At 42.2% G+C, this 18104-nt stretch overlaps 1 protein-coding gene across 1 annotated transcript; it reads left to right on the top strand.

Moving 5' to 3' along the window:
- The first annotated feature begins 1408 nt into the window (after positions 1-1408).
- LOC115361132 (acyl-coenzyme A thioesterase 1-like) lies at positions 1409-17722 on the top strand. The gene is made up of 11 exons (XM_030054443.1): positions 1409-1530; positions 2965-3166; positions 4621-4720; positions 9706-9896; positions 10896-11044; positions 12564-12683; positions 13306-13388; positions 13512-13605; positions 14965-15045; positions 15171-15312; positions 17303-17722. Exons 2-11 carry the CDS (start codon positions 2971-2973, stop codon positions 17410-17412), a joined length of 1266 nt encoding a protein of 421 aa, XP_029910303.1. The 5' UTR covers positions 1409-1530; positions 2965-2970; the 3' UTR covers positions 17413-17722.
- Positions 17723-18104: the final 382 nt, after the last annotated feature.

Raw genomic sequence — 18104 nt, forward strand, 5'->3', positions numbered from 1 at the left:
CTCTACGTTTAGAAAATGTTTCTGAAGCGTTGCCTCTGTCCTTTTGCAAATTAATTTTGTTTATCTGAGTTTGAGTCACATCTCATCCACTCAAACCGGCATCTTTTATGCTTTAACTCTGCATGTTATTCTCTCCATATATCTGAGATTTACTTTATTGTTTCCGTCTTTAAATTGATGGACCGGAGGGTTTTAGACAGTTCTTAAATTGTACTTGTATGTCTTTATGTCATAATTTATTTGACTTCTTAACCCTGCAGGAAAGGCCAGGAAACCCCAGATCTGGCAGACAGGCTCAGAGTTACACAAAGTCAGACAGAATTTTTGATTGATTGATTGATTGATTTGATTGATTTGATTTATTGGTCCCCGAAGGGAGATTTGTCTTCACCGACTGTACATGACAGGAGAGTTTCACATCACAAACGTACAACAGCAGTAACAATACCACATACCAACATAACTGTACATACCTAACAGTGCATATATAGCAGTTCAGCAATAGCAACACACAGCAGTGGTAGACAGACAGATCAGTGTGGTTTGCCGTTCAGGGCAGCTATGGCTGCGGGGATTAAGCTTTTCCCGAGGCGAGCCCTCCTGAACTTGATTGTTCTGTACCTGCGCCCTGAGGGTAGTGGTTAGAAAACAACATCAGAGTAAAACTCATTAATGTTTTGTTTATTTTTTATTATTTTTGGGGACATTTCCGCTTTATTAGATGGTCATGGTGGAGACGGGATGACGTGAAAAATCTTTGGTCAATATTTATTCAGGAGCATGTGAGATCCCATTTTGGTAACTCTGTCTGAAAATCTAACGTGAATGTGCAGACTTTTATTTTGAAACAAATCAACAAAGTAGGCTACAAATGAACTTGGACTCTCTTAAAGCTCTGCAGCCCGTCTTTCTGTCTTTCTGTTAAAGGGACACCGACCCAAACAGCACCGAGCGCAGGGGAGAAACCAGGACCGCTCCTTTAAACGGTCAACATGATCCTCAAATCTGTCGGGTCCCGGGCCGTCCCGCCCCGCGGTGTGCTGTGTGTGTGTGTGTGTGTGCTGTGTGTGCTGTGTGTGTGTGTGTGTGTGTGTGTGTGTGTGTGTGTGTGTGTGTGTGTGTGTGTGTGTGTGTGTGTGTGCATGCTGCTGTGTGTGTATACTGTCAGCAGTCGATGCACACGTCAGATGTTTATTTAGAAAGTCTCTTCGTTCAGCTGCAACTTCAAAACACTTAATGCTTCACAATTTTTTTTTAATCACAAAATATTCCAAACCCTAAAATCGGCATGCATGTGCATGTTGTCGTATGTTAGGGAAGGTGGGCGGAGCCTCCCAGCACAGATATTTCCTCAGCCCTGTTCGCTGTTGTTATGCTCCCATTTTGTCGTTCAGAGCCGGATGTGTATCGTTTATCTTTTTTGTTGTGTTATTAAGTTTAGTTTTTGTTCCTGGGTGTTTAAAGTGCGTCAGTGCTTCCTGAAGCTCCGTGTCTGAAACCTGTAACACCTGCAGCCGCTGCTTAGACCAGGTGAGTCTAATGCCGCTTTTCCACTAGCACCGACTCGGCTCGCCTCGGTTTCGCTCGTTTTCCGTGACAGTTGAGTGGCACCTCATCGTCGGTGGAGTCGTCATAGCAAGGCGGCCCCGCCACCAAGCACAGGAAAGTCTCCACCTCTTCATTTGGCCACGGTACCGAGGCTCATTCAATTTTAATTCAATTTCAATTTTATTTATTTATATAGTCCAGAATCACAAATTACAAATTTGTCCCCAAGGGCTTTAGTCAAGTCAAGTCAAGTGAAGTCATGTTTATTTCTATAGCACATTTACAACAGCTTAGCTGAACCAAAGTGCTTCACAGTAAAAATAAGTGCACATTTAAAAACAGGTGTACAGGAAGGAAATGCCAGTGAGAAAAGGTGGGTTTTTAGCAGGGATTTGAACATTTCCAGGCTCTGGGCTGCTCTGATGTGGATGGGAAGGCAGTTCCAGAGCCTGGGGGCTGCAACCGAGAACGCCCTATCTCCTCGGGTCTTTTGTCGGGACCTAGGTACCACCAGGAGCAGTTGGTCAGCTGACCGCAGGGCTCTGGAGGGGGTGTGGAGATGGAGGAGCTCAGACAGATAAGAGGGTGCCAGTCCATGAATGCATTTGTAGGCCGTGAGCAGTACAGGAAATACAACATCCTCTGCTCTGTCCTTAGACCCTCACATCGGATGAGGAACAACTCCCTAAAAACCTCTTTAACAGGGAGAAAAATAGGAGGAAACCTCAGGGGAGCAACAGAGGAGGGATCCCTCCCCGGGACGGACAGACGTGCAATAGATGTTGTAGACACAGAAAACAAACAATAAAAGATATGTATAATGTAAAGGATGTAGTGTAAAAACAAGGGAACGCCAAGGGAAGCCAGATGCACCAGAGCAGCCAGGGACCCGAGCCACACAGACACCAACACCATGAAGACCTGGGTCAGTAATAGACAGAGCACGCACAAAAACGACACAACAAATCAACCATTCACACACACGCACACAGAGATAAAGGTGAAACATTAATTATTTGCAGAAGACTCTGCAGATAATTAATGTGCTTCACACTCTGCTGCTCTCTGCAGCGCTGCATGTTCTGCCTCTCCACATGTAGACAGGAGAAAACACTGAGGTCAAAAACAAAATCAGAGTTTGAGGCAGAGGGTGAGCATTTGGTTTGGGCAACAGTGCAGGTCAGAGCAGGACAGAGAGGAAGAGGAAGAGGAGGAGGAGAGAGAACTAGAGGAGGAAGAGCTGGAGGAGGTGAAGGAGAGGAGAGGATTTTGCATCTTTTTTTTCTGTTCTTTTTTCCGGCACAAATGTTTTTGTTCGAGGAGAGTTACAGCAGAACATTTTGAGGAAAAGAAAAACTAAAATCCACCCGTTTCTCCCCCTTAATATTCAGTGGTACTGCTTTATTTTCCTCTCAGTTCAGGATGGAGACAAACCTGTGGCGTCTCTTGCTGTCAGTCCAGCCATCCAGAGGACTGGTGGATGAAAAGTTCAGTGTTCGAGTGCAGAACGCGCCGCCTGCTCACCCGCTGACCATGCACGCCCTCCTGCACTCAGAGGACGGAGACACCTGGGAGGCGTTCGGTCACTACGTCACGGATTCTGGCGGGGACGTGAACGGTACAGACTTCCCTGACCGTTACTTCAAAACGAGCCATACGTATTATAAATAAGGCTGCTTACTACGACCACACAAATCCGCTGTTTATAAAGTCAGATTTGGTTGATTATAAAATAATGCAAATTATGTTCGGAACTAAAACAAAGTCACTCCCAGACAACATACAAAAATTCTTCTCAATAAAGGAATGTAAATATAATTTGAGAGGTATTAAGCTTACTATACAAAAAGCTAAAAAAAGAGATTAAAAAGAGATGTATTTCTATTGTTGGGGTAAAACTCTGGAATGATGCTGATGAAAATATAAGATTGTGTAATTTGCTTTTGGTTTTCAAAAAAATGGTTTATAATTCTATCTTTGAGGGTTATAAAAGTGAAGGATGATTATTGTTGAAACTGGTATTGTTATTAAATTATTATTATTATTATTATTATTATTACTACTTAAATTAAATTCTGGGGGTTAGAAGATAAATGGATAAATTAAAGGATAGGCATATACAACCCCTGGCAAAAATTATGGAATCACCAGTCTCGGAGGATGTTCATTCAGTTGTTTAATTTAGTAGAAAAAAAGCAGATCACAGACATGACACAAAACTAAAGTCATTTCAGATGGCAACTTTCTGGCTTTAAGAACTGCTAAAAGAAATCAAGAAAAAAAATGTGGTAGTCAGTAACAGTTACTTTTTTAGACCAAGCAGAGAGAAAAAATTATGAAATCATGAAAAAACAACAACAACAAAAGATTCAGCCTATACCTTTTCAGTCACCACCAAATAGGCTACATAGATTGTTGTCTGTTCATAATGTGGTTTACATTGTTTAAATATTATTTTCTATGTATACTGTATATTGTTTGTGCAAATGGCATTGGGTGACTGAAATAAAAATACTACTACTACTACAGTCACAATCTTCAGCCTCATTCTGGAAGAGCATTGAGTCAAAACATTGTTTTACAATTTTTTTAAGTCCTTGAAAAGTTTGAGATTCACACAAATTTGTCTGGAAAACTAATTTGGAAAAAAAGCTCAGGTCTTGGAAAGCAGAAACTCCACAAATATTCTGGAAAACAATGTAGAAATTGATAAAAAAAAAAAAAAAAAAAAAAAAAAAAAAAAAAAAAAATTCCACGTCTTGAAAAATTAGTTGCACAAAAAGTCTGGAATATGGAGAACATATGAACTTTCCAGGACTTTAGAAATTTGTGAATTGTGTAAAGTATCTGGACAGGAGGGGTATCATGACTTCAGCTGTATTGTGGAATAATGTTTGGCTACATACTCGTGTGAGCTTTTGTTGACAGTCAGACATCATTCTTCACACTCACTCGTAAACCGCTGGAGGTCTGGAGAAAAGTCTGGAAATTTGAGTAAAAATATGTGCAGCAACACTGAAAACACTGTCAGCAACTAATTAAATGTCTGGTTTTCCTCCCTGTGCCTTACAGTTTCTGAAGACCCCAGTCTGGGAGGGACGTATGATGGCGTGGAACCGATGGGTTTACTGTGGAGCCTGAGGCCGGCACCAGGCAGCAGACCAGGGCTCAGGTAGGCTGATCGATCAATACGGCATCCAATTTCTGTCTCAGTATTTTATTTAAAGACATCAACACATACTGAATATGTCAATAAACATAAAGAATCTGGTCTTAGAATTAGGATTCCTGTTGTTATCCTGTTTTACTGACAAATTTGCTTGATGAAATTGTTCCTGTGGAAGGACGACCCAAACCCAGCAGTCCTTTCTCATTTCCATTCAGGAAACAGGATAACATGTAAAAACGTTAAGAAAACACAGAAGCTGCCTGTCTTTGTGGCCTGGTGAAAAGTGATACAACTATATTTAACAGTGGCAGGAAATGGTGAAAAGTGTCACACAGAAAGTTTGAGTTGTTCGAAATGAAAACCGAAAGGCACTGAACAAGCCGCTTCATGAAACTTCACCCCATCCCATCTGTTCAGGCCTTTAACCTGCTACGTGATGCAGTCCGCCGTCCTGCTCGCTATCCTTGTTGTTTCCTTGTTTTTTTTTCTGCTGACAGTTCAGCATCCAACCATGAATCAAATGTTTCATGTTCACCAAATAAATTGACTGATATCGATGATGTAATGACTAGGGCCCGACTGATATGGATTTTTTGGGGCCGATGCCGATATTAGGGAATAAAATAAAATAAAATAAAATCCGATAACCGATATATCGGCCGATTAAATTTTTACATTTTTCAAATTAAAAAAAAAAAAAAGACAAAATACCTGCTTTGGATGGCTTAAATATATTCCAAACACTTGTTACAAAGATATTAATTGAAGGGAGAACATTTTACTATTTTCAAATACTTTTATTACCAGAAATTGTGTGGAACAAGCAGCATATGAACAATTTGAACATAAAACAAATCAAAAATATGTGCAAAAAGGCAGCATCATCATGTCATCATGTTTAGCTTTAAGGTGCTGCCATAGGTTGGTTGTGTTTTTTGCTTTCTGCTTGCTTGATCCCTGGCTCACAGAAGTAGCACAAATATTACAGACAGCTTCACCAGTGACATCCTTGGTGACGTAGTCCCACACCGTACCAAGTCCACCCTCTTTTGCCATCTGAAAAAAAACAGTAAGACATGATACACATTAGTTAAAAAATAACGTTACAAATCTGTCTAGTTACGTGGGCCATTTTGAAACTCAGACATGAAGCATTTGTCTTGTGTTCACATGAATATGGCCTGTACACTCCTGGCCACTTCACTAGACTAAACCTATTACTTTTAAAATGTTGTTGACTGCAAGAAAGCTGATAATTCTTCTTTATGGTTATTATTGAGGTGGTAGGCGGTGTTGGTGTGAGGAGCATCCTATTCGGGTGTCTGATATTTTGTCAACCCCACTTACATGCATCAGAGGGTCAAAATACTCTGAACCCCTCTCAATATACTGCTCTGCACACCAACAGCAACACCCACTATCATCTCAGTAAACATAAAGAAGTCTCTCTGACAGTGTCAGCATTTACAAAGTAGCCTAATACATTTATTAAAGTAGAATTCATGGTAGGCCTGTTATTGGTGTGCATTACATTGCACAGTGTCTAATGAAGTGGTCAGTGAGTGTAATAAATTACAAATTATTAATAAATTATTATCTGTAGGTAATAGGTAGGTGGATAAACAGCGTCATAAAAGTCTCTGGTAAAACATGATCTGAAATGCGCCTCTCTGATGTCCTCTAAACGTGCGTTCATATTTTCTTTCCTCCATGAAGTTAGAACTTGGACCAGAAATGCTTTTTCCTCCTCAACACCATGAGTTAAAAAACACAACTCAGTAAGTTTCCCATTCCCCATGGCGTGCCTCGTTCTGTCTGTCACGCTTGACTGATATGTTAACAAACTAAAGTTAGGATGACCTAGCTTAAATATTACCTTGCTAAGCACTTTGCATGCTGACAGACTAGATCAGGCCGGAGCACATTAGGATAACGTGTCGTCGCCGTGCAGAAACCCTGTGGGCTGCATTCATTTACAGCAGAGCACCGACTGCTTTGCCTTGCCTTATATGTATATGGCTCATACAGCGACACCTGCTGGAGCCAAAAAAGTCATTACTAGGGCCCGACTGATTTATCGGTCAGCCGATTTAATCAGCCGATTATAGCCATTAGGGAATAATCGGTAATCGGCCAAAAGTTGGCCGATTGACGCCGATGTTAACACTTATTTTTCCACTAGTAAAATGCAGGGAATATGGTGTTTTCTTAGAAGTAATGTCCTTGCGTTACGTTATGTTATGTTGATTAAATCGGCTGACCGATAAATCGGTCGGGCCCTAGTAATGACTTTTTTGGCTCCAGCAGGTGTCGCTGTATGAGCCATATACATATAAGGCAAGGCAAAGCAGTCGGTGCTCTGCTGTAAATGAATGCAGCCCACAGGGTTTCTGCACGGTGACGACGTGTTATCCTAATGTGCTCCGGCCTGATCTAGTCTGTCAGCATGCAAAGTGCTTAGCAAGGTAATATTTAAGCTAGGTCATCCTAACTTTAGTTTGTTAACATATCAGTCAAGCGTGACAGACAGAACGAGGCACGCCATGGGGAAATACAAACTTACTGAGTTATGTTTATTTCACAAATTAGTTATAAATTTACTAGGGCTGGGCAAGTTAACGCGTTATTATCACGTTAATTCATTAGACTATTGACGCCGATATTTACTTTATCGCGCATTAACGCATGTTGCTCACATGCTTTTATTTTGTAAAAGTCTGTTGCACTCAGTCTAAAGCCCAAACGCGCCCAAGCACGTTTGCCCCTGGTGTGCGCGTCATCACGTTGAAACAGACACAGGCATGGCCCGACGACATTATAAATCAGTGTAGTTCAAATACATTCATCATGTCTTCCTTTTAACTAAAAGACGTTTTTGGTCCTTTTAATCAGACATGGGATGTTTATTTACCGTGACAGTTTCGGAGGTAACTTCCTCCTCCTTCTGAAAGGTCCAACTGACAGCCGGAGCGGCACCTGGCAGATCCAGCAGAATAGACCTGACCGGGTTGCCGCACACCGCGCGGTGCCGCGGCCGGTGCTGGCTGTACTGACGCGGTGCCGGCCAGCACCAGGTCTGCCGGATCCCCGCACACAGACTGTTGTACTTTCATTATAAACAGACTTTTGTTTATACGCGGTTGCAGCAGCACAACGGACAGCGACACAGACAACATGGTTGATTATTGATTGCGCAACAATCGCTTGTGAAAGGTTGTTTTCTCTTGCTGGTCACATTGTGCAAAATAAAAAGAGAGCTTCTTTATCTTATGAAAATGTAAATAATCGTGTGTGCCTTAGCAACTGGCTTAGTGCAGAGGAATAGAAAAAAAACAGAAGTCCAGTAAAACATGCGCTTTACATTCTAGTCCCCTGTAAAGGAAGTTTCAGTAGTGAACTTTTTTGTGCTTCACACTTTGGTATTGAACATAGACTGGTAATGCTGCTCCCTGTTAAAAGTTTCTGCTGTTACCTCAGAAATTGCCTGTTTGTCCTGATTGTGGCTCAGGATTTTGTTGGTAGATTTTTTTTTTTTTCATAAAGAGAATGTCCTGGCAGTGGCAATAAGCTTTAATTTATTATTATTACTATTATTATTTATTTTATTTATTATTATTATTATTATTATGACATTTTTTAAGTTGAGATTTACACTAAATATGTGTTACTGATAAGTGGTGATGTTAAAAGTGTTTGCACAACAAATGTTATGGCACTTTCGTTTATATGGCAGCAGAACATTGAAATAAAAGTGCTCTTTACACTACTTATTGGATTTTGCGAATACAATGCGATTAATTGTGATTAATCAGGCAAATTATGCAATTAATTGCGATTAAAGATTTTAATTGTTGCCCAGCCCTAAAATTTACCCTTGAGGCAAACCGCTGGGCTCAGTAAATGCGCTGTCGGCTCTTCAGGCTTACTGTGGAGCGGGATGTGAAAGGAGTCGGAGCGCCCTCTACTGGATACGTAACGCAAGGACATTACTTCTAAGAAAACACCATATTCCCTGCATTTTACTAGTGGAAAAATAAGTGTTAACATCGGCGTCAATCGGCCAACTTTTGGCCGATTACCGATTATTCCCTAATGGCTATAATCGGCTGATTAAATCGGCTGACCGATAAATCGGTCGGGCCCTAGTAATGACTTTTTTGGCTCCAGCAGGTGTCGCTGTATGAGCCATATACATATAAGGCAAGGCAAAGCAAGGCAAGTTTATTTATGCAGCACCATTCAATGTGAAAAGTTTAAAATCAACAAAAGCAAAAAAATTAAACACAAGAATGAAAAAACAAAGCAAGAAAAGTTTAAACATGATAAAAGCAGAAACAAAAGAAGAAGGAAAAAAATGACTTTATGATTAGAAGGTGAAAAGGTGGAAAGCTGCAGCAAACAGTAAAGTTTTAAGCCCTGATTTCAGTGAGCTCGCTGTTGCAGCAGTGCCCAGGTGAGCAGGAAGCTGCTCCACAGGTGAGCAGAGGAACTGAAAGCTGTTTCACCTGGTTTGGTTTGGATTCAGGGAAACACTGAGCGAACCTCTCCCAGACCACCTGAGGGCTTGGGGGGTAAATCAGAGAGGTATCCCGGCCCAGAAACACTTGGTGCTCTGACAACAGGTTATGAGACTTTAAAGTCTGTCCTTTGACACACAGGAAGTCAAAAAACACCATTATAATAGTCAAGTCTGTGGAAATCAATGCATGAATTAGTTTCAGTCGGTCAGTTTTTTTTCTTTGGTTATTTTTTGGGCATTTCTGCTTTATGGGATAGTTACAGTAGAGCGAGACAGGAAAGGCAGGGGAGAGAGACGGGACAACCTGCAGCAAAGGGCCTGAAGTCGGATTCAAACCCAGGACGCTGCGATCAGGACTCAGCTTTAACGAGTGGTACATGCTCTACCAGGCGATCTGTCCCCAGCGGTCAATTTTTCATTCATTCACAACACATCTCCTCTAAGCAAACTTTGTATCGTCCGTCTTCAGGTTCAGGAAGCGGGACGCCCAGACGCCCATGCAGGTGAGGCTCTCGGTGTACCAGGGTCACCAGTCGGAGGGTTTCATGGATCGGGCGGTGCTGGCCAGTGTGATGGTGGAGCGTTGGTACATGGCGCCTGGCGTCCGCAGAGTCAACATCACAGAGGGTGGAGTCACCGGGACCCTCTTCCTGCCTCCAGGTAGGAGCAGAGGAGAGTTCCTGAGCTGCCAGACTGAGCGTCAAAGATTTTTTTTTTTTTTGCCCCGCCGGCTGGTGGGGCCCGTGTTGGTTTGTAAGGCTTTTCCAAGGCAACATGTCGAGAAATCTGTTGTGTGTATTGCCTTATAATTTGGTGACCTCATTCATGAGACTTACATGCATGCACCCTGTTTGTTTAATGACCTCATGACCTTTCCTGTAGCGCCACCCTGAGGTCAAAGTGCTGAATTCTACACAAGGTACCATGAAATCTACTCAGTGGTTAAACATGATTGGTGACTGTGTTAGTACTCGCCAGAGGAAGATTCCCTTTGATTGCAGTGACCCTATGACCTTTCCTCTGGCACCACCTTTTGGCCAGAAGGTAAAATCTGACATTTTTAAACCTGCTGGGCAGATTTCCATGACATTTGATGAGTGCGTCCTGCTAGCAAGAGCACCATGTGATGAGTACACTTATATTGTGAAGTCTACAGAGCGGATTGCCTTGGAATGTGGAGAGCTCATGCTACCCAGAGCTTGACCCTGCCAACTTTTGTGACCTCATGTCTCTTCCTCTAGCGCCACCCTCAGGCCAAAGATTTGACTCGATTCCATTTGTCTTTGAATGTTGTGGATTGAGCTTGTCATTTGATGAGTGCTATCATTCCCATTGAATGATCACTATCTGTGTTTTGGTGAGCCCTCGGCCCAGTCCACCACTGTATGTAATTTAAACACTAACATGAAATTTCCTAATTCCATTCCTGCAAAGAGGAATCCCAAAACATTTTATTCACCCTGTCAGTTTTAGTAACATTTCCTCTAGCACCACCCTCTTCTAAATTTACCAACTCCCCCTTCTTGCATGTTACACCCGAAATGCACCTGTGATTAATAAAGAGTGCTACCTGCACCATGTTCTGCAGACTGTGAGACCAATAAGCTTTCTGCAGGTTTCTGAATGTAAAGTCAGCTGTTTTGGCGTTTGCCCCTGCAGGGCCCGGACCGTTCCCCGGCCTGATGGACCTATGGGGCGGCGGTGGCGGTTTGGTGGAGTACCGCCCAGCACTGCTGGCCTCTCACGGCTTCGCCTCTCTGGCCCTGGACTACCTGAAACAGGCTGATGTGAAGAATGAATACTTTGAGGTAACAATCAGATCAGACACTTACTTTTTTAATTTAATCTATTTCCTGTTGAAACAGGATGTGGGGGCGGGACATAACATGGGGAGGGATGACTGAAAGCCACTAGGACATCAAGTTGGAGATAGATTGGGGATTAAAATAAAAATACTGTGCAGATGCTGTTGATTGATTTTTTCAGGTGCAAGTATTTCATGGGATTTTGATTGAAAAAGTAATTTTGACAGTATTTTGTTTTTTAGTCATCTAGTGGGCAAATTGCGTTGTTACAACAGCAAATAATAACAGGATACAGCAAAATACAATAACAAAAAGAATATACTGTAGCAAAACTGTACTCATAAGCTTAATATAACCAATGCATTCAGCACGATTCAGCATGAAACACAAAGTAGAGATGTATGTATAAAAAGTGTGACTGAATTACAGAATTGCATATGCAAAATAACTGTAGCACAAACTGGAAACTGAAAATGAATCTATCAGCAAATATTTTGAATTTGTTAATACAGGGTACCTAAAAATAAGAAAACAAAGTGACAGTATATCTCAGAGAGCAGTTGTTCAGCACTGTCATGCATAACAAGGCCAGATCATAAATGCTTTGAAAACGTGTTGAACTGGACTGGATGAAAGCTGCAGACACCACACTGTCTCCTGGGCTGCAGCCTGTTGGTCTTTGGTGTGGGGTGGTGTCTGCTGTGTTTGGTCGTGATCATTGACCCATAAAAGCAGTTCAGAGGCATGAAGGTTCATTCACCTCTACAGATGGCATAATGTTAGAGCTGCCACAGTGATAATGCTGCATTACAACACGACCTGAGCAGTAAACCTCAGTTTTCATGACTAAGGAAAAAAAAATCAACACAAACACACCGATTTTATATTGTTGCTGTATTGATAAGAAGCTTTTTTATGGCTGCCCTTTCATTTACTTTGGCCTCTGTCTTTAGCAAACTCCATATTGTACAAACTTCATTTCCCCTGCTTGGCTAAGATTTAACAGCCCTCTGAGCTGAATAGCTTTATGAACGTATAATTCAGGGATTCTCCAGTTTGATTTTCCAGATGAGTCCAGTGACCTTTGGTGTGCCACACCTGTAATGAAAATGAATTACAGCTCAACCCGCTCCAACCTGCTCCACCTGGAAAAACTTCCACAGTTACATACGTATTAAGTGAGCCTCATCAAACTCTGGACCTTGAAACCTGCAATGTAAAGTAAAAAAATACATGGCTGTCAGTGAGAAAATAAAGGCCATTGTGACTTTTTCTATCCCCAGGGAATATCTCCTTATCATCATTATCATTATTACTATTGTTAGACAGACTTTGAATTTGGGTTTGCTGAGTGAAGGTACTCCACCACCTCACCAGTCTCTCTTCACGGACTTTGTCGCTTTGTTTCTTTTAAATTCACACCTGCCTGCTCTGTGCACCTCTCTGCAAAGTTATGACACCTCAGTGTTGTTTCAAAAGCCCTGGGTCTGTGTTGAGGTCTGGTGCTGTGGCTGTCCTGCAGGACGCCTACAGAGTGCTGCAGCAGCATCCTCAGGTCTGCAAGAACAGGATCGGATTGGTGGGACTTTCCTTCGGCTCCTCTGTGGCTCTGAAAATGTCTGTTTACTCCAATGTGATCCAGGTGAGGAAATGCCTGCACACTTCCTGTCTTACCTGCACAGAGTTGTATTTCCTCCTTTTCTCCATAGCTATAATATGGATGCATCTCTGTATCAATCAGTCAGTTCCAAAAAAATCCCCCAAACTCCAATCAGAAATAAACCTCATTCAGCAAACGATCCCTGTCTTTGTTTGACACGATATTAATTTCTGCTGTTATGCAGATGACACTCGGCTGTACATCCAGATTCTGTCAATTCTGTCAAATCACATTATGTCCTGTCTTGTGGAAATGAAAAGCTGTTACACAACTTCCCTCATTTGATCAAAGCGAAATCTGAGATCCTCTTAAACTGTCCCGTCTGCTCCACCGGTCCCTTCCACTCTGAACCAGCTGCTTGTCCTGCTCACAATTTGGGTGTTACCTGTGATTCCAACCTCTAGTTTAACATCCAGGTGGCCAAAGTGATAGAATCATGTTTCCTCCAACTTTGGGTCATTGGCAAAATTCAGTCCTACTTTTTTAAAAAAAATCATTTTATTTATTTTTATTTTTTTATTTTTTTAATATTTAGCTCCATACATGGATGTGTGTATTTAAACTGTATTTGTGTGTTTGTGTGTGTGTGTGTGTGTTCTCCCAGCCCAGATGCATAGTGTGTGTGAGTGGGAGTCACATCCAGCACGTGGGAGGAACTCTGGCTGATATTTTTGCCGACATTGCGAAGTAAGTCATGGGGCTGTGGGTTCAGCTGGTCGGCAGCTCCAGTGCTGCCGGTTCTCGCCTCGTTCATAAAGTTCTCTGAAAGCCAGAGGATTTTTCAGAAATCCTCAATTTGTGTCCGACCAGGAACCAGAAGAAGACACGCTACAACGAGGAGAACCAGGTGATCTGGCGCGACCTGCTCCTGCCCGTCCCGACCGACCTGAGCAAGAAAGTGGATGTGAGTCAAGAGCAAGCATTTAAACTGAAGACATTTGAAATTTCAGCATGTCATTTTAGTAATTATAAATAAATAATTAAATATTAAAATAATAAGTCCTACATATTTTTTTCTTTTCATTTTCACATATTTTTGTGGCTAATTTTCGAGACTGTCTGCTGGTAAAAAATGACCCAATACATCATTTGTACAGCAGGTTATCACCAGCTGTAGTTACATTTTAAAATTAAGTGCCCTCTAGTGGTCATGTCAAGAACAACACTGTGGTTTAGTATAAAAGGAGCTAAAACCTCTAAAAATACTAATATCTAATAATCTAATAACACCAATACCAGTAGTACTACTGCCAAATGTCAAATGTGAATTGCACTATTACTACTTCTAGTAGTAATAATGATAATAATAATGATCATGGCATAAATTGCAAGAAAACTACATTTATAATTTTTCAAATTATATATTTAAATATCAGTTCAGTGATGCTGGAATGATGGCAGATTTTTTTTGTGTGTAAAAATAAATCTCTTCATGTAAGAGTCCCTGCAGGGCAAAGTCACTTCAAAAGGGGGTCGGCAGCTTGTTGAAAATAAACTTGAGGGTCTTTTGAAAACCTAGAAAACCTTCGCCCTCAGCTGCTGAGAGTTTTGGAAGTCTAACAGAGGCACTGATTTTTTTTTTTTTTTTTAATTATTATTAACTGTGCTAAAAGAGTTTAAATCCTCCTGCAGGGGCTGCTGCTATCTGCACAGAAAATGTGTTTAACAGGCTTTACAAGTAAATCAGTTCTGTATCAGTGAATGTCAGCTACAGCAAACTCCTTGCAGGGTTTTTCTCCAGCTCCACTCCCCCAGACATCATTTCCCTGGCCTCTTGCATCGCACCAGCTCCACATTCTCCCCACTGACGAATAACTAAAACACCGTGCAGGGGCTTTAACACCACAAAGGACAGAGGATGACGGGCGGAAGCCAACAAGCCATTAACTGTCAATTATAAAATCTCACACACACAATAATGAGTCAACACGTGTGGAGCCTTGGACAGGAAGGAAAAGACAAACTAGTTTTCCAAGTTTTTTTTTCTCATAAATTTGTCAGTTTATAATCTTGGTTATTTGTTGTTTCTCCCTGCAGCGGCCCCAATACGCCGTCACACCCCCTCCACCTATGAAACCCACCGGTTCATGACCTGGGGGTTGTCAAAAAGCATTCTGGGAATTCTAGTAAATTATCAAAAGAAGCAGAAGCAGAGAGGGCAGGATGAGGTGGAAAGTGGTTTCACTGTCAGAAGGAAAAGGTAAATTACGACACTTTATCCCTAACAGGAGGTGTGTGTGTGTGTGTGTGTGCTGTGTTGCAGGTGGGCCGGCTGCAGTGTCCTCTCCTGCTGGTTGTGGGCGAGGATGATCAGAACTGGCCTGTACCTGAATCTGCAGACGATGTGAGTTTCCTGCTCCGGACTAACAAGCTGAGTCATAACAGACGGCAGTTAAGTAAAAAAAAAAAAAAAAAGATCCGGTGAGAGAAAGTGAGAGTGTCCTGAGGGTTTCACCTGTTTGTTCCCAGATGAGGGAGATGATGGAGGGAGCGGGGAACAGCCACCTGCTGACCGTCCTGTCGTATCCCAGAGCCGGTCACCTGATCGAGCCGCCGTACAGCCCACACTGCCGCGCCGGCACGTTCATGGCGGCCGGCAGCAGGAAGAAATGTAAGGCTGTGTGTGTGTGTGTGTTTGCAAAAGGAAGCATTAAGCTGTAGGACTTGCCTCATTTTGTTGTTGTTTGACACGACACTTAGTCAATCATTCACTTTATCGTCTCTGATCTTTAATTATTAAGTGAATGTAGTGATTAAATCATCACTGAAAAAACATTTGATTGAATAGACAAGAAATGTCAGAGATATGGCCTGCAAGCACATTTCATCTGTGTTAGAACCACTTTGGGGGGGGGGCATGTGCTGCCCCCTGCTGGCCGTGTCTCAGGGGACAAACAAAGAAAAAACAAACAGAAATATGTCTTAAATCTTTTTTGTTATTTAAATATTAGCATCCAGTTATTATCAACTCTGTGTAATGAGCAAAATAAGAGTTTTCTATGATAAATGAATGATTAATGATGATAAATTATGATCAATTAATTGGACCACAAACTACACAAACTAAAACTCCATTGGCTGGCAGTAAAATTAAACCCAGTAAAGGAAACCCAGGGGAAAAGAGTAGAATTTTCCAGCCTATTAAAGTCAAAGGTAAAAGTCAAACCTGCCTGCTGTGTGTTTGCTGCATGTGCCTCCTCTGCTTGATCTAATTCTACATTCTGTGTTGTTTTCATGAGCCGACACGCACCTGCTCGCTGATTGGTCGGATTGAAACTGACTGATTTCAAATAATAAATAAATAAGAGAGCAGCCTAAAACAGAGGACAGAGGATTAACTGATCAGAATTTTGATAATGGATCAATCATTTGTCATTTATCAAGAAAATAAGCCAAACATTGTCTGATTCCCACAATGTCACTTTCATCTGCTCACATCAAAACCAGAGAGCAGCTGAGCGGTTTCTATGCAACACTTTGCTCCTGTCAAGATTCAGACTGGTTACCAGGTACAGGTAAAGGCAGCCAGGTGTCTTAGCAAGGTGCTTTGCCAACCTGAGCCTCCAGTTCCACATCGGTGGAAATCTTCATCTAAAATATTTTCCCAATGACCAGAACATAAGAAAAAAAACAGAGAAAACTATTAAAACTTATTTATACTCACTTCCACCTGGTCCAGCTTGGTCTGAATGCAATCCGATCACCCAAACACTTTTTAACGCTGAGTGTAAAGGAGGTCATGAAGGGCAGGAGGAGACACAATGATGATGCTCACAGTCAGCTGTTCCTTCATGTGTGGACACCTGACCTGAGCCCGTTGGGCAAAAGTGGAGGAATTAGGCCCTCGCCCTCCATCGGAGAGAGGGCCTATTGTTTCTGTACCGTTTCTTCTTCTTCTTATTATTATTATATATACGTCACTTTAACGTTTAATTTGACCCCCTAAACATGCTCAAAATCTCACCAAATTTCGCACGCCCCCCAGGTCTGGCAAAAAAATCGATAAAATGGAAAAACGCACCCCCAAAGTGCAAAACTGGGCTCTCTAGCGCCACCTAGGCACACTAAATCGGCCGCTGCAGCCCACAGGAAAGTGATAGAAAGACCAAACCAGCAATTTGCCTTTCAAAGTAAAAGTCACGCCCGAAATTTTGCGTTGAACAAAATTTATTTTGATCGATTTCTCCATTGGATTGAATGAGGATTTCTCGGTCTGCCTGCATTTCGGTCTGCCTGTGCCACAGCTGCCGGCCAGCGGGGGGCACGGGTGCGAGGGCCGTCCAACGCTGCTTGCAGCTTTAATTATGTTTGGGTTCGGTCACGGCGTTAGTTTTGTGAAACTCTACTGTGAAGAGTTTACGTGACGACACTGAAGGCAACACGTAGGCTGTTTCAGGTGGTAAATGTCACCTAGCGATGGAGGACCAGCAGAATCTGGGCCTCGGGTCGGGTTCAGACACAAACGTGCGACCCGATCCACGCCCTAATCTGAACACCACAGAAGAAGAGGCAGTCAGGCCGTCATGTCGGAGGAAGTGACAGGAAGTGGAGTCGGGTCAGTTTAGTGTTCATTCACCGTGTTGCTGCTGTTCTGTTTTCAGTCATCGCTCTGTGGGGCGGAGAGGTGGCGCCGCACTCCCGCGCTCAGGAGGACGCCTGGAGGAAGACGCTGGACTTCCTGAGGGAGAATCTTTACTGCAGCGCCGACTGAGCCACAACAATCTGCCACAAACACATTTCTGCTGCCAGATCACCGACACCAGGCTGCAGGCTGCAGCAGGGCGGCCTCTCGCCTGCCAGACACAAACAACTTTTGCTTTTTCCTCTCAGGAACTAGAAGTTTGATCAGAGTCGAGGTGGAGCCGCAGCTCTGACACCTGACAGTCCACAGGTTTAACCTTTAAGTACAGCACCTTTTTTATGAACGTTAAAACACAGTGCCAAAGTGTTTCCACCGCTTCCAGTTTATGCTACAGTAGTTTTGTTCCAAAAAAAAAAAAAAAAAAGAAAAAGAAAAGAAATCCATGCTTTGTCTTAAAAATTGTGCTAAATGTAGTTATCCAAATAATTTTGTAAAAAATTATGTATGAGATGAGACATTTGTTCATTTTCACTTCTGTCACTTCTGTCAGATTCTGGTACGTTTTTTAAGACTCAGCTTAATTAAACTCAACTCAAACTGAAGCTGCAATTAAAGTACGCTTCAAAAAATAAAATATTTTTAATGAGAATGTCTTTATACTGAATCACTTCTGTAATTAAATTATACTTTAAAATAAGTTGTCACATTCTCATTCATATTGGGTTTCAGTGTTTGTGATGATACGAGTGTCTGCGTTTCTGCCCACACACTGAATAAATACAATAATAATTACCATTCAGACTGCTGATGAGGCCCTGATC

This window comes from Myripristis murdjan, chromosome 6, assembly GCF_902150065.1.
Source record: "Myripristis murdjan chromosome 6, fMyrMur1.1, whole genome shotgun sequence".
In the NCBI taxonomy this organism is placed as follows: Eukaryota; Metazoa; Chordata; class Actinopteri; order Holocentriformes; family Holocentridae; genus Myripristis; species Myripristis murdjan.